Below are 22,209 nucleotides of genomic sequence, written 5' to 3'. Positions count from 1 at the left end.
TACACGAACTTCTGTGAAAGGCATGATGTAAACATGATATAACTCATTATTTTTTCACTCTTTTTATGCTTATTGCTGTTGCTTTAATAATGGTGGACAAGTAAGCAGAGCTTTTTCTTCAGTCCAACAGGTTGGAGGAAGTTATCTGTACTTTGTGCATTTTAATGTTCTGTTAAGCTCCCAAAATAGATGCTGTCTGGATGTTGTACTTGTGATTTCTTTCTAGCTTAGCTGCTGATGCAGAATGACTGACGCTGGCCAAACTCAGCCCCGATGTGACACGACTGTGGTCGTTCCCTCCAGGGCCAAAGGGGATGTGTGATGCCCAGGCACAGGCAGCTGAGCTCAGGTAGCCTGCTGCTGGCTGAGAGCTGTGCCTGCACGTATTACGGCAGCGTTTGATGATTGTGGCTCTGTTGAAGGAATTATATTTGGTAGCAATGCGTATAGAGAGAGACCGTGTTTAATATCCCCAGCTTTTCAAATAGCAGTCTTTTAAATTGCTAAGCATTTAAAAATATAAAACTTATCAAAGAAGGTGGTAGAAAAGTTAAGTGTTTGCTAGTTCTTAAGCTTTGTCATGGCGTTGTTCTAAGCCAAGTCTTTTACATAGTTTATAACGGGTGAATATGTGCAATCATGTATGGGTTTATGAGGAGTTTTGGTGTCTATATTGACTGAGCTGAAATCCCTGCATATTTAGGCTTATCTTTTTCACTTTTAAATCTTGCATTGTCTTACTGCTGAGTCCTTGTTGCTGCAAACTTTATAGTTTTAATACGCTGTTGCAGTCCTTGAAACTGAGGAATTACTTACTGTAATGGCACTTGAATATCTTGTCAATTTTCAGGTTATGTTTGCAACAATGTAGTGTACTCAAATTAAACAACCACCATACTCAGTTTTTCTGATTCTTACTTTACAAGTAACTAGAGACACGTGGCAGAACTTGACCACTGGCTGGGTAGATACGAGGAAGAATTTCTTTACTGTTTTCTCACTTGAGAAACATATGCTTCAGAAAACATTTATTTTTCTGTATTGTAGTATCAGAAATTATAGTTTTCAGTTACAGAACTTTTTTTTTCCCTTTAGAAAAGACATAGTTAGAGCTTCCTTATGAGTTTTAAGAATGTGCTTTTGGGGTTTAGAGCTGTGTGTTGGATAACTAAGGAGAGCTTTACAGTTCAGTTTGAAGTGACTGTATTGATAGGAGCAAATACATGTCAGGCATAACGTTGTACTAGTTCAGCTTGAAGTAGTTTGAAATCTGATTATTTCTGGGTTTTTTCCATTGGTGTATATATAGCCTCTGTAAAAGCAGAGGTAGCTAGCAGTTAAGTTCTGTTGACTAGATATTGGTTTATCACAAGCCATGGCATCTGGGAAGGTTAATTGTGTTTTAATGTAACAATTTTAGTTTCCTGGCAAGTTGATGTTTAATCAAACTAGTAGGCTTTGTAAGCAGAGACCTAAATAGCCAAATTGTTCTCTGAAAAACCTAAGGCTGATAATAGGGACTGCAAAATCAAAAGCTGAAGGTTCAAGGAAAGTGTTTGTTAGCTGAGTTCTGTAGACTCTGAGATGGCACCTTGAGCAGATATCTGTTTTGGATTCACTTGTTGTAGGCCTTTTAATGGTCTCCTATTGCAGGCTATCAATTGATTTTCTGTTTGCTGTTAACAATAACACTAAAGAACCAGTATTAATCCTGATACTAATATAAGACATACAAGAATTATACTCAGCCAATTCTATCAGTAGGAAGCTGTGGACAGTAAATGTCGGACGCTGCGAGCGCAACAGCTTCAGGAGGAAGGGGAAGGGCTCAGGAGTCCGGCACCGGGGCAAGGAGTTTCTCTGGACTGCTGCCATCAAGGGAGAGAGAAACTATGCAGCAAACTTTCCAATTTATATAGAATGTGATGTACATGGTATGAAGTAATCCTGTTGGCCAGCCTGGGTCAAATGCCCAGGTCTTGCTCCTCCCCATCCCTGCACCTGGCGAGGCTTGAAAACACTGAGACCTTGAAACCCGCATAGCCTAGCTGGCTATAAAATAAATATTTTCACAGATTAAGACACTAGAGTCTTCTAAAAGTGCAGTTTTCCCGAGCATCAGAAGAGAAATTAGTCCTGTGTTGCTCAACCCAGGACAGCAATATAGGGTTCACTTTAAGTTTATATTTATTGTGACTCTTTATGTTAAACAAATGGATCATAACTGCTAATGTATGTACTGGAGGGAACTGTGAGAGAACTGTTTCTTCCTTACACATTTTGTGTCAGGCAGTCATATTTGCCATCACTTCAAATCTAACTTTTTATTAATATAACAAAACTTGAAAGTTTCAGCATAAAAAGAGTAGTTCAGAGTCATTATCAGTACAAAAGGAGATTAAAAATTATATATATCTTTTTAAAGTTAAGGGTACTGTCATTACCTTCAAGTCCATAGTAAAAGTAGTACATAAGCTGTAGGAGGGGGCTAAGCAGAATCATCTCTCGCTCTTTTGAATTTACATGGTTAATAACTAATGCTTAAGACTCTGCTGTATTCCCATAAACCTTTTTTGTGAAAGCATTAGTATCCTAAGACTGTGGTTTCATGGTCGGTTTAGGGTGACATAAATTTACACTGCTTGTAAATGGGCAGCTCTCTTGACTGGCTTGTGTGGGCTCAAGGGAACAGAAGCCTGGTTTGTATGCTTGGAGTGGTCAGGAAAATGCAGTTTAGGAGAAACAGTGTTCCCTGGTAAATTAACATTTGCTTGAAAAATAACCCAGGTTTCTCAGTTTGCTTTTAATAATTGTTGGGTAACAAGAAGAGGGATTCTTTCCCCTTCCAGCAGCTGGAACTGGAACTACTATCTCCGCATCAAGGTGCCCCAGGACAGTGAATTTCTTTTGTTCTGGCCTCCACCTACTTGACTTACCCTTTAGCTTTTCAGGGTCTGAGCATTACAATTTGATATGTAATAGTGTGCTGTGATTGTGTGGTGTAATAACAGGTGAACAGAAATGGTATAAATCCTGCTTTTTTTCCTAATACGATGGAAAAGAAAAAAAATCACATGGGACAAAATAATTTAATTTAGCCTTCTCTTATATTTTACTTTTTTAAAAGAAAAATTGTGTCCTTTGGTATCTTTTTCAGCATCTTTACTCCAGATAACACCCTGGCTTATCTAGTAGCTGGGGGGGGGGGGGAAGGTTTAGTTAAGCTGTTGCTTTCTTCAAATACAAAGCGAAGCTATGTTTCTGCGTAGTAAGAGAATTGATTGTAATGTGCAATTTGGATGACAGCAGATGCCGTTACGCTTTTAGGTTGTCTCTCCTGTAGAGATGGCAACAGAGCAGCCTTCCTGCTGGGCTGGCAATACTTAATTGGTTAATCTAGTTAGTTTTTCAGCCTTAGAAAGAAAAATGGAGTGCCACAAAATAATATTGTGGTCAAGATGAGATGTATTCTGCTGATCATTTAGGTATGGAACTGAAAAATTTATTTTTCTGAAGAAAAGTCTATGTATAAGAATAAATATTTTGAAAATGAAGACTTTTTGCTGCACTAGTTCTCAGTGTTACTATGTTATGTTTTTAAAGCTCTAAATGCTTGAATTTCTTGGAAGATTTTAGTGTATAAGATGTCATAAATATTTTAACTATATAAATGACTATAATAATTTAGTACAGTTTAGTAATACAAAACGTACTTAATGCATTAGGATTTTTCTTCATTTGGCTTCTTTTCCTGTCTGAAATAGGTACATTGTATGTAATAAACACAAACTTGCTCAACTGAAGTTAGTTTTGAAATTAATACTGAGAGTTTTGGGATCTTTTCAACTAGACTACCTTCTTGCTAGTTTACTCTGAGCTTATAACTGGTATGAGTTTTTAGACTTCTGCTTAAGTGATGCTTCAGTACGTTGAAATCTGGAAACAGATATTTTAAATGTGGTTTTCAGACTTAAATCTTTTTTTTACCTTTCTAAAAGAGATAGATAATGCATGTAATAATTTTAGGGTAAAAATACTTTGAAATAATTTTAATGAGAAAAATTTGTAATGACTGATTTGATTACCAGCATCTAGTTATTGGTAAGGCATTGTGTTTATACAGCTGAGGCGAGTAAACTCCAGATTAAGAGAGTCAGACTGGAGTGTACTTGCCTGCATGCAAGCTCAGTACTTGAACTCCCATGGCAGTCAACAGAGAGCTGGTTAATGTTGTCATGGGAAGCTAGAAAACACTTTGGCTGACTAGCCACAACTGGACAAAGTAAGAACTTCTCGTTGTGATGAACAGCTCCTTCTGTAGAAATTGTTGCACAGCTGAGAGAACGTAAGAAATGGGGAGACCTGCGCTCATCTTGGCAATAGGAAGTCTCCCTAGCCTTCATATGTCCCTTAGTCACTTATGCTAGTGGGGCAGCATATGCCTCTTGGGAGAGAAGGTGGTGGGAATTTGTGACTGTGAATACTTGTTAAGGTTAGGTGTGTTATATCATGTTCGTCTTGACTCAGGATATCTGTATTTCAAAAAAAATCTGTAAAAATCTGTCTAGTATAATAATCAAAAAGTTGATTACTCATTTTAATAACTAAGTGGAAGTTGGAATCTTAATTAAACACCTTTCAGAAGGTGTTTAAAAATGTTTCCAGGTATAGATTGAAGAAATAAAATTTCTGCTCATGGAACTATGTGTTGAGGAAAACTGAGTAAAAGTAAATAGCACTTTTTAATAAAGTCAATTGAAATGCATTTTTAGAACTTTCATAGAGCTTACTTCTCTTTTTGCTTCGCTATTGCGGTTCTCACAGTCTTTTTGTGTAGCTATGCTGAATTGGATGGTTTATATGCAGAAGCAATCAGCTGTAGTATTTGTAACAAATCGAAAGTTGTCTAGAAGCTGCATAAAATTCATCGTTCAATTTCAACTTGCTGAGCTGACTTTTCACATGCATGCAGTTTCTAAAGAAAAATGCTATGTTGCTGCCCTAGTGATCTGTCAATACAGTGTTTATCCCTCATCAAAAGAATTAAGTTTGTAAGGAGCTGTATCTGGTGAAGAATGTGTCATGGTCATGTCATTTATTTTTGAGACCCATAGGTTAAACGTACATAGATTGTCTCTGAAACTGGGACTGCAGTTGAAGAATCAATGAAGTATCAGTAGCTTCTGGTCATTGGTTTTAATCGTTCCCAGTTATTTTCTAGAAGGTACTTGACTGTGCTATTTGAAGTATAACATTTATTTGTAGTAGCAGAGTGAAACTTTGTCGGTTTATGGCCGATAGTTTTTTTTTTTTTTTTTTAGCTATGCTATGTTGCATTTGTTAAAAAAACCCACAAAACAACCAAAAAAAATGTTGTTACTTTTTGTTAACAATCTATAAAAATACCCCAGCATAGGATTTGGCAGAACTCTGCTATTACAGGTGGTGTTTTCTGGAAGGTGTTTGAAATCTATACTGGGGAATAGAGTAGCCTGCTTTGCAAAATGTAGAAATGTGACCAGTCAGCTTACCACTCTCAGATTTAGGTAGTTTTATAGTATATTAAACAAGGTCCTGGTTTTATTTTTGCTTGTGGAATTTATTTATTTTTTTTCTGAGAAATTTCAGTAATGCTGATTTTGATGTTCTAATAGCAAGTTTGTCTATTTTAGGAAATAAAGCCTCAGAGCCATTACAACCATGGATATAGTGAATCTCTTGGACGGAAAAGCCACATTGATGATTACAGCACTTGGGACATTGTCAAAGCCACACAGTAAGTTTATTTTTGGGTGTTAGATTTGTATGTGTATTAGTTAAAAAAACAGTAAAATGGATTTTTTTGTTTGCATAAAGTGGAAGGTGAACTGTATTTGTAGATACAATAGTGGAAGATTTCAGAAGCGAACTCTACAAAATTACTGTTAAGACAAATTTATGAGCATTGTATGAAAATATGCAGGAGGAATTATGATAAGTTGTAAATATATGTGGTTGCTGGATAGATTGATGGAAGAGAACATACGGTTTTCTTCCTGTTGGTACTGATGTTTATTTTGTATAGGTGATGATTAAGAGATAAGTGGGCAACATTGATACACAAACATGAGTGTTTCCTTGATTTGTTGAAAACATTTATAGGTTAGAAGGGAAGTGTCTATGTGTAACTTCCTTCATTATCCCTGATCCTGCAGTTTCAGTGTTGCATGAAACTGAGTTTATTGCTGAGAAAGGATTGTAGGAGTAAACTGTGTGCAAATGTAATAATTACATTCTTAATACAGATAAATTATAGAAATTTGTCTTCTACGCAGTGCTGTAGTACATACTAACTCACAAGACTTTCTGAAGAATTGTCAACATTTTTAGCTTGTTATTGTTTACCATTCAGAAACCCCACCACTGTCACTCTTCTTCAATGAGCTGAGATGATAGAGAGTTTTGTAAGATTTTTATTTTTCTTGCATTTTTAACTTGAATGCTTAAACTATTACGTATTTTGCTGAGCTATTTGCCTTTTTCTTCTTAAAAGAAATTTTTTCTTTCCTTTTTTTCCTAAAAGGCATCTTCTCCAACTGAAAGCAGCTTTGCAGCTCTGCTTGTGACACAGGCCCCATTTAGGTTTAGGAAGTATGTACTTTCCTTCGCTTTCTGTTTTGAGTTGTGAGGAGTTGAACTTCCTGAAATAGGAAGTTGACTGACTCTGCAATTGCTCTAAATACTTTAATAGTAATACTGCAACCTATAATCCTAATATTAGGGGATTTTTAGAAATGAAACTATTGGCATAGCATCAAAGTAGATGCTTCTTAGAAGCATGGAAATATGACAGCAGAAATTATTTTACAGGTTACCTGCTTCCATTCTTGTATGCTCGTTGCATGTTTGAAACTATAAAACACATTTGTCCCCATTAGCCCTCAAATTTAGGCTGATCTATGCTTTCAGCTGAGTTGTTATAGTTCTTTTCTGGTTTTCTCAAACAAGCATCAACAGGGCTGTGAATTATCTGTTATGTTCCTTCCCAGTCATGGTGAAATGTGATTTACAGAGATGATGACATCTTGCTAAAGAGGACTATAGTTTCATATCATAGCCCTAATGGTTAGTATCACAGGGAAGGGGGACTGTCAACATGGGTATACGGTCAAGTGTTGGTATCCAGACAGCACTTCTCCAACTAGAGGGAGAACTCGCCTTTAAGTGTTTACTAGGATTTGAAGGCTATGTTATATAAAACAAGTGTCTTAAAGGGCAAAATATCTGAAATTCAAGGCAGAAAATAAACCCACTAAATATCATGAGACGCGCAATAAAATAAATAATGCTGCTGATGTATTCATTCTGTGTTATTAAAAAGATACGCAGTTCCTATTAAAGTTATGTAGTTATTCGCTTTTGTAGAAATATAACCTCTTTTATATGTATGCAAAATAGATGATCTTATCCTCTCACCTGTAGTCAAAAATCAGTATTCACTTACCGGTCTGATTAACTTGTTTACTTTTTAGTTCACTGCTAATCTAAGTAAGATGCCACAAAAAGCTTTGTAAAAAAAAAAAAAAAAAAAAAAAAAAAAAAAAAAAGGACACTGATCTGTCTCCTAGAACTCCCTTCCCCAGTTTAGTAAGCTCATGTAGAACGTAGCAAAATAGAATAAGAATTATTTTCAGTCTCTTAGTTTGAGTGTGTTGTTGTGTTTTTTTTCCAAGTCCAGAAGTGTAGCATTTAGCATAGAATTAACAGCACAAGTTCCTTTTTTTTTGTTTTGTGTTTTTTTTTTGTTTGTTTGTTTGTTTTCAGAACACAACTTCCCCAAGAGAATAGGACAGTTTTTTTTAGTGCGATATGGTCAAATGGTAGCCGTGTGCTTACCATTAGTTAAATGAAGCTCTGTTGATCTTTAGAATGGTCCGATAGCTAATTATAATAATCACAGGATCATAGAATGGCTAGAGTTGGAAGGGACCTTAAAGATCACCTAGTTCCAACCCCCCTGCCGTGGGCAGGGACACCTCCCACCAGACCAGGCTGCTCAAAGCCCCATCCAGCCTGGCCTTGAACACCTCCAGGGATGGGGCAGCCACAACTTCCCTGGGCAACCTGTTCCAGTGTCTCACCATCCTCACAGTAACGAATTTCTTCCTAAAATCCAATCTAAATCTCCCCTCTTTTAGTTTAAAACCATTACACCTTGTCCTGACACTATGGTCCCTGACAAAGAGTCCCTCCCCAGCTTTCCTGTAGGCCCCCTTCAGGTACTGGGAGGTTGCTGTAAGGTCTCCCTGGAGCCTTCCCTTCTCCAGGCAGAACAACTCCAACTCTCTCAGCCTGTCCTCATAGGAGAGGTGTTCCAGCCCTCTGGTCATCCTCGTGGCTTTGTTGTCTATCTTCCTCTGTTTTGTGTTGGTTTTGGGGTTTTTTGGGTGTTGTTTTTTTGTTTGTTTAAAATAATAAAAAAACAAAATCAAACTGATCTGTCATCCAAAATGATTTGGCATTTCATGTAAGACCACTTAAATTGCAGGCTTCTTGACAGGCAGAAGGTGCATTTTGCCATAACATAGAACTGGTTGCTGTTAAATTTGTGATAATCCAAGCAGGAAGCACTTAGGCATGATATTTAAGTAGCTAGTCAGTCATTTAATTTTTTTCATAATGATTGTTCTTACAGTATTTGATGTGCTGCATTATTAAAAGTTTCTCCTGTGAAAGTAACTAGTTACATTATTGTTGCAACTTAACATGAAAATGGGGAACATAGGTCCTTAAAGTTTAAAGATGATGATGAAAAGTGGGATGAAAAGGTTTAAAACTTATCTGTACTTCGTGTATGCTGCTTGACTGTAAAATACTATTTTGAGATGTTGAGTTTATTGGCACTTGATTACAGAGAAATAAAACAATGCTAGTAAAATGGTGCATTTGCTTTTATGTTTTTCAATAAAGGAATATAAGAGCTTGCAAGCTCCACACGTTTTTCCAGAAGTATTTGTTTGTTGTTTCATATCTTGTTGAGCTGTTTGCATGCTTTACCTTCTTAGTCTGTGGATTGGACACTAATTAAATTAACATGCTCATACACTGTGAGTTACAAATCTAATAACCTCTTACAATCAAATTAAGACTTTGTTTAAAAAAAGAGTGATTCAGCTGATGTTCTCATTGCAAAGAGTTTATCAATATTTGTATTTTTCCCCATTATGTTCCTGATGAATTGTCCATCAGACGTGGCAGCCTAGACATGCTTTATATCAAAAACAGCCTGTCTCTGTGTTTATTTTGCAGAAACTTGTGGGAGTAAAAACCACGGTCGTTGGTTTTAATATCTATTGATAGAGAGGACACTTCACTGGCTTTGTTATAAACATGTCCCAGGGCATCTAGGTAGCATTAAAAGTAGTAGTGTTTTAGCTCTTCATCTTGCAGATGTTACAATATGTGTGTAATCTCTTGGCATCTTGTATTTGGTTATAGCAAAATTGTTTGGTTCATATAAAGTTTCCACTGTGTTTCTGAAAGCAGAAGCAGGCCACTTGTATGTATTTGAAAATTTGTTTTCAAAGCAGTAGTAAAAAAAAAAATAATCATGCATTCTTGCCTTTTCTTTTACAATGGAGGAACATTACATACTAATAATAAGTACTTCACTTAGAACTACATAGAAAGTCTTTGAATTTCTTCTGCATCTACAAAATCAGAGGGTGGGCTGTCTACTGTTTTCATTTCTCTGTGATATTCAGTGCTCTCATTGGAGCTGCAAGGGAATGGAATCTTGTAAAAAAAGTTGCAAGCAATTTAAAAGTGAAATTTAGTGGAGTTGTGTGTGTTTAATGTCATGTGTGTTTATTTCTATCTCTTCTGGTACCTGTAGCCCTGTGTCATCCAAGGCTGGAGTCATAACTTTAAATATGATGTCTTGGGGAGGGTAGTGTGTTAACATAATAACTTAAAATTTTGTTTTAAATCTTCTAAGCCATGAAACTAAGGAAAAGTAGCAAATGTTCACAGGTAGAGAAGTGTATGATGAGTTATGACTAGGAGAACAAAATTTGCGGCACATTAATCCTCGCATCCTGATTTTCAGTTCTCTTTAGAGTGAATAGGTGCCTTCTGCTTGTAGTGGACTTCAGCAAATTCCAGCTATGCTGAAAGTATGTTAAATAACCGTTATGAACATGGGTATTAAACTTTAATGATATTAATGAGTGCTTCTGTGACTTCTGCAAGATTGATTCCTTGTGCTTAAGTGTTACGATTTCATTATTGCAAGATTAACTTTTCTGTTAGTTTTATTCACTGAGATAATTCAAAATGAAGTTGTGTGCATTGTGAAATAATGCAGCACGGAATATGCTTGTTCAGAAAGAGAATTGTTGGATATATTTGAGAACATGCTCTTTTCCTCACTATTTCTTGACATTCATAGGGTAAATGGTAAGGGAAAAAAAAAGATATATATATATAGAATAATTCAAAATGGTGAGGGTTGGCCAAAGTGACAATTACCGCTGGCTTTTTTTGTCTACTCACAGGAGAGGTTGGACAGACTGTGAGATAGGTACATATTCTTTATGCCTGGTCATTTGTGCCCAAGGAGTTTGATTATATTGCTGAAAGTTAAACGTACCTGAAGTAGACATGGAAGGGTGGGATTTTTTTAACCACACTAGTAATACAGCCACAACCGTCTAGACTTAAATTTGAGGCTTTGGAACATATGCAAGAGCTGAATTTCTCTTGTCTCTCAGCATCACTGTTAACAGTTCATTAAGCAGCTCTTGAGTTATCCTTGCGCTGTTGAAAACAAAACTGCCTTACTGCTCAACACAAAAAACCACATGAGAACGCATGAAAGGCTTTGTTAGTATTTAACCATCATTCATGGGAATGAGACTTCGAAAGATAAAAAGGTCATTTTTCTACTAATTGCATTTCCAGTTAAAACAGCTTTGATTGGAATTACAATGATAGCAAGATGAGGGAGTGAGCTCCTGGCTTACCTACTGTTTGTTGGCATGGTGATGTGCTCACTGAAGAGAGATTCCTTCCTAGTATTGTGGCCAAATTTTACGTTAATCATGCTGCAAAGCTGGCAGTGTCTATTTCCAAGAGTCAATGTGCTTGCAGACAAAAGACTAAAAAATGAACTACATACTTAAAATGCAAAAGGCTTCTAGGATACTATTTTTGAAAGTATTTAATTCAGACTATCTTTAACTTGTGATGACAAATAAAATGTTACAGGTTAGTTACCAAAATGGCTTAGAGAGAGTGATGGTATTTTTGCCCTGGAAGAACTAGTCCCATTTCTTTCAGAACAAGGCAAGCTCAATAGTGTGCTTTAATTATACTCCATATTGATGTTTACAGCATCACCCTCTAGAATTCACCCAGACATTGAGGTTTTTTTTACGTTAATACACCAGTCTCTTGTGAGGATTTGAATCTTTTCCTCCATTCCTCTTTCTTGAAGGGCATAGAGCCCTTTATAACAACATTATGAGCACGATTGCGCTGAGTGTCTGAAATAGGTAACTTTCTCATTTTGTAATCTAACAGTGCATCATGAACCTTTGGAGAAGGCAAGGTGAAGTCAGCTGCAGCAAATTGATGGAAGAATACTGTAGGTAGTGTGTGAGAAAAGAATGCTGCATTTCTAGGACAGAGCTCAAGAAACCATAGAATCATTTAGGTTGGAAAAGACCCTTGGGATCACTGAGTCCAACCATCAATGCCACTCTACAAAGTTCTCCCCTACACCATATCCCCCAACACCACATCTAAATGACTCTTAAACACATTCAGGGATGGTGACTCCACCACCTCCCTGGGCAGCCTATTCCAGTGTCTGACCACTCTTTCTGTGAAGAATTTTTACCTAATGTCCAGCCTAAACCCACCCTGCTGCAGCTTGAACCCATTCCCTCTTGTTCTATTGCTAATTACCTGTGAGAAGAGACCGGCACCAACCTCTCTACAATGTCCTTTCAAGTAGTTGCAGAGAGTGATGAGGTCTCCCCTCAGCCTCCTCTTCCTCAAACTAAACAGTCCCAGCTCCTTCAATCGCTCCTCATAAGGTTTATTCTGGAGGCCCTTCACCAGCTTCGTTGCCCTCCTCTGCACTCGCTCCAGCACCTCGATATCTCTCTTGTATTGAGGTGCCCAAAACTGGACACAATACTCAAGGTGCGGCCTCACCAGTGCTGAGTACAGGGGGACAATCACCTCCCTCCTTCTGCTGGTCACACTGTTTCTAATACAAGCCAGGATGGCATTGGCTTTCTTGGCCACACTGCTCGCTCATGTTCAGCCGCTTGTCAATTAGAACCCCCAGGTCCTTTTCTGCCAGGCAGCTCTCCAGCCACACTTCCCCAAGCCTGTAGCGATGCATGGGGCTGTTGTGTCCCAAGTGCAGGACCTGGCACTTGGCCTTGTTGAAGCTAATTCCATTAGTGTTGGCCCATCGGTCCGATCTATCCAAGTCTCTCTGTAGAGCCTCCCTATCCTCATGTAGATCAACACTCCCGCTTAGCTTCATATCATCTGCAAACTTGCTGATGATACACTCTATGTCCTTATCAAGGTCATCAATAAAGACGTTAAACAGAAATGGTCCTAACACCGAGCCCTGTGGAACACCACCTTGTGACCAGCCGCCGGCTGGATTTAACTCCATTGACCACCACTTTTTGGGACCGTCCAGCCAGCCAGTGCTTGATCCAGCAGATCGTATGCTCATCCAGGCCATGAGCAGCCAGTTTTTCCATGAGAATTCTATGGGGAATAGTGTCAAATGCTTTTTGAAAGTCTAGGTAGATAATATCCACGGCCTTTCCCTCATCCAAGAATTGGGTCATCTTGTCATAGAAGATCAGGTTCGTCAGGCAGGACCTGCCTTTCATAAAACCATGCTGACTAGGCCTGATCCCCTGGTTGTCCATTATATGACTTGTAATGGCACTCAGGATGATCTGCTCCATGACCTTCCCTGCTACTGAGGTCAGACTGCCAGGTCTATAGTTTCCCAGATCCTCCTTTCTGCCTTTTTTGTAAATGGGTGCTACATTTGCTACCCTCTAGTCCATTGTGACCTCCCCAGTTAGCCATGACTTCAGGTAAATAATGGAAAGTGGCTTGGCGAGCACGTCTGCCAACTCTTTCAGCACTCTTGGATGTAACCCATCTGGTCCCATAGACTTGTGTGCATCAAGTTAATGTGCATGACTGCATCAGATTTGGTGTTTTATTTAATTGTGGAGAGCCTGCTGTTTCCAGGAAGAGTAGCAAATTGTTGTAAATTCCTAACCTTTTTTGCCAGGCAGATTTTGCCTGTCTTAGATCCTTAAGTCCTCTTGTGACAATATATTAAAGTGAAGTGTTATTAAATTACACCTTGTGTTACATCTTTTGTAATCGGTTATGATTGAGTTCAAGATACCAAAACAAATTTTTAGGAACAGACAAACTGATGTTGACTTAAATAAAAAATTGCTGCGTACCTCATTCTCAGTTTAACTTTTGGAAAGTGTTTTGTTTTCCTGAGAAGGCTCTTCTATGTGTTGCAGAACTTCATGATTTGTTTTCTGCCCAAGCCGTAGAAAGTACCTGTGACTTGCAGTTTGCCTTCCATTGGGGAGGAGGGAAAGTCTATGATGTAAAGCCCGAAGAGGGAATCTATTCCTACTACTCCTTGTTGTATCTGAACCCATGCAGTAGTCTTTGCCCAGGGCCTCACAGCAGTGTATGGGTGAATTCTAGAGGGTGGTGTTCGTAAATGTCGGTGGAGGAGCATAATTAGAGCATCCTGTCAGGGCTTCTGCAGGGGCATTGGTGATGGCGTTCTGCCTCAACAGGCTGCGGAGTCGATTCGGATGCTTGCTACAGCTCTTCTTCATTTTCCTCTCTCTTGAGCAAAGTTTTTCAGAAAGCAGCATCACATTTTCTGCAGGACTAGAGATTTGCGTTCAATAAAATAAAAAAACCCACAAAACCCCCTTGCCAAAATACCAAAGAACAAACACCTGCCCTGTCCCAACCCCCAGAAGACTGTGGCGGTGCTGCTTGGTTATACCTGTCTTGGTAGTGTGGTCTAACAGAAAGCTGACTAGATATCAGAGGTTACTTTCAAGGAGGTCCATTTTGTGTTGTGTAGTTACCTTGTTAGGATACTCACCTAAATCATTCATATGTTTTACCGTAGCTGACCAATAGTAATGTGCGCTAAGCTGGGTAGGCAGCTGAGCCCCACACAGCTGCTCGCTCACTTTCCTCTGGTGGGATGGGGAAGTGAATCTGAATGGTAAAAGTGAGAACTCATGCGTTGAGATAAAGACAGTTTAGTAGGGAAAACAAAAGCTGTGTGCACAAGCAAAGCAAAATAAGGAATCCATTCACTACTTCCCATCGGCAGGCAGTTGTTCAGCTGTCTTCAGGACAGCAGGGCTCCATCACACCTAACAGTTACTTGGGAAGACAAACACCATAACACCAAATGTCCCCCTTCCCCCAGACATCATTGCTGAGCACAGTGTCATGTGGAACAGGATGTCTCTTCGGTCAGTTGGGGTCAGCTGTCCTGGCTGTGTCCCCACTCAGCTTCTTGTGCACCCCCAGCCCTCTGGCAGGGCAGTGTGAGAAGCAGAAAAGGCCTTGCTTGACCTTGTGTAAGCACTGCTCAGTAATAGCTAAAATATTGTTGTGTTATCAACACTGATTTGGTCACAAATCCAAAACATAGCCTCATGGGTGCTACTACGGAGAGAATTAACTTAATCCCAGCCAAAACCAGTACATGTAAGGAAAATCCTAATCCATTGCATGAAAGGTTTACATGATTGCCTCTTAAACTTCATAGAAGTTAGCATTGTTGTGGTTTTGGGTTCTTTGTATCTTTCCAATAACTTAGAATATTTTATTAACATAATTACTTCTTGTTGTGTAGTAGTACTTTATTTAAGCAGGATGAGAGTCAGCTAAACTCAACCTTAGGCACTACAGTTTTTTTCACTGGTGACTGTTAAACCTAATAGCAAGGCTGTAGGTCAATAATTTCTTATGTTATGGCTTCAGTTAGTTGTTTTAAATGAAGGCAGGAGAAGTCTACAGTAGGAAGGGTCGTTGTAACAGCTGACTGGAGCAGAACAGCTTGTCAACAAAAGGGTATTTTGCTATTCTATAAGAATTTCTTTCCAGGTTATCTCCAGATATTGTAATATGCTAGTGTGGCAGTAAGATCAGAATTTGCTGTCCTGCTTTCAGAAGTCCTTCTTTCCCCCATCGCTTCTACTGTCTCTTCTCACTCCTCGTTCTTGGCTGACCTGCCTTTAGTAGTCCTAACCTATTTCAGTGGCCCTTTCAGCTGGAGGGGGGGAAAGTCAGGAATGGTACCTGTTAAGCCACTTGAACAAGCACTCGTCAGGCCACACTGCTGATCTAGACTGGGACTTGGAAGATAGTGTGCCTTGGGATTGGCCAGACTTAGAACCTTATCAGTTTTCCTGGCAGTTATGTGTGTCTGAGTATGTGTATCTTGTCTAGCTGGTTGCATATTTTTAAGTCTTCGTAAACCAAACCTCTTCTTTCCCCCCGGCTCCCAAATGATTAAAAACAAAGCTTCGTCGTTGAAATTATTCATGACTGCTGCTTTTTTACTCAGTCTGAGAAACCAAATTTTATAGGCTTGTTGCCAGTTGGTGTGTTCTGCACACAATAGTCTTTTGTTCTGGTCCTCTGTAATGTTTGGAAAGATTATGCGTATGACAGCAATTTCTAGCATTTTTCATAATTTCTAGTGCAACTTTCCTAAGAAATTCAAAACAACATGGTCTAAGTGGGTTGTTATGTCTAGTACGTCTTTTTTAATAGCGTCCAACTAATTTACGTGCTTTAAGCCTGTGAAGGAAGGCATTCCTGAGCTTTGCTGATTTGAGTCATTTGAGGCTTCACTATGGGAGCACTGTCCAGATTGAGGATCCATTCAAATACATGAAAGAAAAAGTAAGACTGATAACTACCCTGGAAAAAAGGTCTCGGCATCAGTTACGCAAGCTGATCAAGTGGAGCAAAGGAACCTTATGTTGTCTAAGGCTGTCTCTTCTGCAGAAAGTAGAACACAGAAGCAGCATAAGGAAAACTTAAATTCCAATTTTGAGAGGCTGTTAACATTCTGCTCTAGCAGAAGTCGGATGTCACGAGGCATTGATCTTGATTTCAAGGTTTGCCCACACATCAGTCTCCTCCTTGAGACTTGAGAAATCCCTGTGGGTCGTACAGACATTGAAATGTTATCTTTATGTGCTTTCTGTATTTCTTTTATTGCCACTAAAAATACTTGGTAAAACAGTGTAAGCATCAAGACAAACATTATTTAATGTTGGAGTCAGTCCTGCATTAGATGCCTATGTGATGTTTATGCTTGCTGAATTGTTTCAACTTTCAAAATGTATACAGAATTATTTACAAGTGAAAGTAGCTCACAATTTAATAGTCATCTTTAATTAAAGAATTCATTTCATATTAAAGTATAGAATTTTGAAGTGGTGTAAAAAAGTAGATGGTACTAATTTACATTAGACAAATTGCTGTTTGTTATCTGAGAAGAAAAATGGTAAGTGTTTGACCTCTGTTAGTGTTTGTAATTGATCTGATGATCTTAGAATTTTAGGAAGATGCTGTCAAATTAGTTAGCTGAGCTCTTTTGGTCTTCAAGAGATGGAAAAGAAGGAGAACAGAGGTGGGAGAAGCAAATGTAGTGGAGTCCCTGGGAAGAGAAAAGTTTAAGTTATACTTAGTTTAATTCTTATTTATATTTTGCCTTGTTTTACTGTATAATTTGCTGTGGAGACAAGTTTTCTGTAAAATCTTGAATTGGTTAATATAACTTCTGCCAGTGGAAGCTTCTTGTTGCAAGAGATCTGTAATCATATAGAAACAGAAAGTAAAATTTCTGCTTCATTTCTCTTCTGTTGAAGCTTTTGTATTGTGACCATAAGCATGGTGTTTGCCAGATGCGCTTTTATCCAAGGTAACAACTTTGAAAAATCTTGTTTTCTTCTTCAAGGTATGGAATATACGAACGATGTAGAGAGCTGGTGGAAGCAGGTTATGATGTACGACAACCAGACAAAGAAAACGTAACACTTCTCCACTGGGCTGCAATCAACAACAGGATAGATCTGGTGAAGTACGTATTACACTTTAAGTTAAAAATAAACCAGTCATGTCCTTAAAAATGTTGATTTCTCTTTTTAAGGTGTAAATAATCTTAACTTTCTTAAAAATGCAATTTTTAGTTTTGAAATTTGGGGATGGGGGGAGTAGTCAAAAGATCTAATTTACATTTTGTCAGCAAAGTTTTAATGACACAAACAGAAATGAAACCTATGAGGAGTCCAGAAGTCAAGCTCACACGCTTCTCAGATGACATAAACATGTGGAACAGCTGTTCAGCTGCACGTGCAGTTTCTTTATGTTGCGGTATACTTGTTGAAATAGCAAATTTCTTTTTTGAAGAGGTGAAGTTTGATACTAGATGGTAGTGAATGTTTTTCAATAAGCAAGATTAATGTCATGCAAGGGGCAATTTCCACTTCAGTCAGCATTTCAAGAAGTTCTAACTTAAATAACTTCTTTGCATTTTAAAAACACAGCCGTTACAACAGGTAACATTGCTGCAACTGCCCTTTCAAATAATAACAATCTTTAATAGTGGAGCTATGGGATTTGCGTATTTTTTTGCTTTTCAGTTTATAAACTCTGGAGCGTAATACTTGAGACTATATGTCAAAACTTACTATCTTTCAGAACACAGAGAGTTTAAATTCTGAAAGGGTAATTCTTAGTACTTGCTGGTTTACAAGTCATGAGCGTATATACAATATGTTTGGGTTTTTTTCTCTACCAGTAAAAAACAAATGAATTAAGTACATGCAATTAAATCCATATACACAAAATATTGTTAAGATTCTCCTTTGCCTTCTACGACTTGGACGATGTGGCTAGAGGACTTGCCAGTGAAGACTGAGGCAGAAAGGTCATTGTGTAGCTCAGTCTTGTCCATATCCTGGGTGACCAGGTCTCCCGTTTCCTTCTGGAGAAGGCCTGTGTTTTCACTAGTCTTCTTTTGTCACTGACATACCTCCCCACCAGCCCCTCCTTGTTTGTGAGAACAAGGTCCAGCATGGCACCTCTCCTTGTTGCCTCCTTTATCACTAGCAGAAGGAGGTTATCATCAAAGCAGTCCAGGAACTTCCTGGATTGTTTACGCCATGCTGTGTTGTCACTCCAACAGATATCAGGGTGGTTGAAGATAAAGACAGGTAAAAAGATAAAGATTTACATCTGATGAGAAGGACCTTGTTGTTGAACCAACAATGCAGCCTTTCAGCAGAAAAAATTACTGGTATACTGGGCCTCATTAAGAAAAATATTGGCAGCATTTTGAGGGAGGTGATTTTTCCTCTTTGCTCAACTGTTGAAGCTTAACATCCGTGTGAAGTTGTGTGTTCCCCTTTGCAAGAACGATACAGGCTTACTGGTGTGAGTCCAGTGCAGGGACATAAAGATGATGAAGGGATTGAAACATCTGACGTGAGGAGAGGCTGCAAGAGCTTGGACTTCTTAGCTTAGAGAAAAGAAGGCTTATCTCGTCAGTGTTTATAAGATCCTCAGGGAGTATCTTATCAATGTACATAAGCACCTGGGATACCTGGTGATATCATACCTGAAATACTGTGCAGGTGACTGAGCATTGGCACAGGTTGCCCAGAGAGGTTGTGAACTCTCCATGCTTAGAGACATTCGGAACCCAACTGGACATGATCCTAGACAACATGATGTAGATTCTTTGATCAGGGATGGTTAGATGAGATGCTCTCCAAAGGTCAATTCCAAACTAAAAGATTGTGTGAAGTAATTCAGTGTTTCTGAAATAATTTTTTAAATTATATACAATAGATAGGACAACAGGTTTTTTGTCTTTATTATGGGTAGAAGCTTATCATGGTAACCATAATTCTCATTTTAGTATCTTCCTTTTATTATAAGATAGGTAACCACTGTGCTTTCTAGCACACTGAAAGAGAGCCTCTTGCAAAAGTGATGCAGGACCCCAGTTTACGTTTTAGATCCTGATGTTTTCTTCCTTTGCATTCCATTTTCCTTATAACTTGCTGTGAAATAACTGATATGTGTAAAATTTTTCAGATAGCTGTTTTTCTTTAAGAAAAGTACAGCATTTAAAAGCAGTTGTTATATTTTGGGCTTGCTTTTTTTTTATCCATCTTCAATGCATAATGGATGACGTGCAATGAATTGTTCATCTTACTTGAGCTGTTGGAAGACACATTTGTATTACAGATATTCCATCTCATTTGATATGTCTTTATAAGGTCTGAAAAGTGAATGGCATTGAGACAACTACCACAATTTAAAACCACCAGTATGACATGAGGCATTTGAAAAAATAGGCCTGTGCTGTGGATAGTGTTTCTGTATTAACTTACATACAGTTTCTGTATTAGCTTCGCAGTGCAGTGAATTGTACTTGCGTGGTTGTCATGTCCCACTCTCAGGAAAGAGTTGGGGTGAGTGACTCAGATTTGTAAATTCCCCATGGCGCGGACTAAGGTGAGATAAATCTCAAGGTCCATGTACAAACATTTATTAGTTTCCCCAAATGACTAGTATAGGTCTTATCAAGTCCACAATAATCGGTTAGGTATGTAACAAATTATGGCAAATGGTGAGGTATGCATTGTGTTACTTAACAATGGGTATACAACAACTTATGGCAAGCAGTACTTAAGGTCGTTACTTAACAACTCTAACCATTACTTAACATCTCTAAGAGAAAAGAGAAACCAAGGGACAGAGAAAGGAAAAGACAGAGAAAAAGAACAGAGATAAAGAGATCACTGGTCCTGGTTCCAGTGTCTTTTTAAGGGAATCTTCCCAGGCATAATCTTCTTTTTTTCTTGGAAAAAATTTCCCAGGTATGGTCTTCTTTTTTGGTAAGAATCTTCGCAGGCACGATCTTCCTTTGTTTCTTCTTTTTTCCCCTCTTTTATGTTTGCTGAATTAGCATGGTCCACCCCCCTTGCCAAGGACAGCCTCGTCTCAGGTTTCTCCCTTCTCCCAAGTGACATGTAGCATGATTTGGGTGGAGAGACAAGTGCCATATATGTCATATATGTTTAGCATGATCTCTATAATCTTCATTAGCATATGCAGGGTGTGTGCTTTCATATGCATTTTGCAGATAATGAAGCAAAGGTCACTCATCGGACACAATGGCCTTGAGAACGGAGAACTAGCAAGCTCACCACATGAGTGGCAGAACTATCTTGTCTTCACAAAATGGTTCTCCCACACGTTCAGGCGCCAGAAGTGTTAGCCTTATCAGTTTTTTGAAAGCCAGGCCTGCATTATTTATTTCCTTGTGAGTGTTTGGGGCATTCCATTGAAGGTTTGGAGGGCTTTCTGCCCCTCGTCAGGGAATTTACAGTCTGTCTCTTGCAGTGGTACTTGGTTATGACTTAATGCTTTAGTTCACTAGCATTTTATATATTCTACAGCTTTTTCTTTAAAACAAACAAACAACCAACCCAAAGCAAACAAACAAAAAATCCTGCCCAGAAAAATTTGTTTGGGGACCTTCTGTCATTCAGAGAGTAAAATCGGACCAAATTTTAAATTCACCATTAGTCCTCTTTTGAAGCTAAATTTGTGAAAGAAGTACTTTAACATATGGCTATTTCATGTTGTATTTTACCTTTTATTTCCCCTCCAAGCATGTTGCTAACGATTTCCTGCTATAGAAATTATGTTGGACATAGAGGTGGTTCACAATCAAAATGTCAGATTCAGATAGGTGGAAGTCTGTGCTTAAATCTCTATCTGCAATTACGTGTTAGGGCGATCTCTCCATGTACATTTGAGTGCTGGAAACTTGTTCTCAGAATTTTAATTCAACATAACCTTACTTGTACCAGCCATATCTCTTTCAAGTTATTTTAGTATGAGCCCTGACAATTGAATGTTCTTAAATCTAGTGTCTCTAATTCTTTTTTCCTCAACAGTATGTCAAAGCTCTTGTGTCTTCTTGATGCATCTCTGTCACTGTGACATACAGCATTGCATTTTCTTCCTGCTGTTTACTAGAGTGCATGTGACTACTAGTATGTTTAACTGCATATAAAATTCATTGCTCTTGATGCAGTTTGTACTCTCCAAGTTCCTCTGTCTTTAGGGGGTGTTGATTTATTTCAGTTTATATCACCCAGCATATCGTGTGCTCTGTCACTCTCTCTTTTGTGAGACACCAGATTATTCTGTTTCCTTAGAAAGAAATTATTCTGTGTTTTTCTTCTTGTTTGATCCTATCACGTCTTTCCCCAAGTCTCCAGTATTTGAGCCCATTATGTGCAATGGATAATGGCATTAAACATGTTGGCTAGTGAACTTGGTATCACAGAGATAGAGTCGAAGTGTAAGTGGTCCGCTTAAGGGACATGGTTTAGTGGTGGACTTGGCAGTGCTAGGTTAACGATTGGACTTAATGATTGTAAAGGTCTTTTCCAACCTAAATGATTCTATGATTCTGTCTCAGCGTCTTGCTTACTGGGTATTGATTATATAAGGTCTTCCCAGTGAAGTAGCTTAGCAGCTCATCTGTGGAGAGTGCAGGCTTAGAATTAGACTTCTCTTGTTTTTAGGATTTCCTCATCCTGTCTATTGTGAGAATTCATATTCAGTGTAGATACCGGTGAAGCCCATGGATATTTTACAAGGAAAACTACAGAACCTTTTCTTCTTTCTGTAGGATTAGGGAGAAGTGTCAGACATCCACAATGTAATTCTCTTTTCGTCATGACACTGATCTTTTGGTCTGTCTTCAACTCAATTTTGTAAAAATGCAAAAATTGGCCTTTTATCTCTACAGTTACCTACTGACTACATTTCTCCAGACAAGGATTTCTCTTCCACTTTCCCTCCTTCTAGCAACTGTGACTGTGTACACTTTGATTCCACAAGCACTGAATTCAAGCTGGGGCAGTTTTCAAATGCCTGGCAAAGACTTAGTGATCCTAATGTGGAGATCAGTTGGAAGTATTTTCTTCTTAAGGCGAGCTCTTACCAGATCTGCTTGCTTTGAATGTAAGTAGATTGCTTAAATAGGACTTGCACACCAGGCATTTTCTAGCATGG

At 38.5% G+C, this 22,209-nt stretch overlaps 1 protein-coding gene across 2 annotated transcripts in view; it reads left to right on the top strand.

Annotated features, from left to right (window-relative positions):
- The window catches only part of ZDHHC17 (zinc finger DHHC-type palmitoyltransferase 17), an 83,445-nt gene that overhangs the window by 13,113 nt on the left and 48,123 nt on the right, over positions 1–22,209 (top strand). For both annotated transcript variants that reach the window (XR_008464868.1, XM_054191467.1), the window contains exons 2-3: positions 5,673–5,776; positions 17,063–17,185. Coding sequence is in view for 1 of the 2 variants with exons in the window: in XM_054191467.1 (XP_054047442.1) it covers positions 5,673–5,776; positions 17,063–17,185 (227 nt within the window). In the remaining variant the exon portion in view is untranslated. The remainder of the gene's footprint in view (positions 1–5,672; positions 5,777–17,062; positions 17,186–22,209) is intronic.

Source organism: Rissa tridactyla, chromosome 1 (assembly GCF_028500815.1).
Source record: "Rissa tridactyla isolate bRisTri1 chromosome 1, bRisTri1.patW.cur.20221130, whole genome shotgun sequence".
NCBI lineage: Eukaryota > Metazoa > Chordata > Aves > Charadriiformes > Laridae > Rissa > Rissa tridactyla.
The sequence above is the reverse complement of the archived record's forward strand: the minus strand, read 5'-3'. Positions and strand labels throughout refer to the sequence as shown.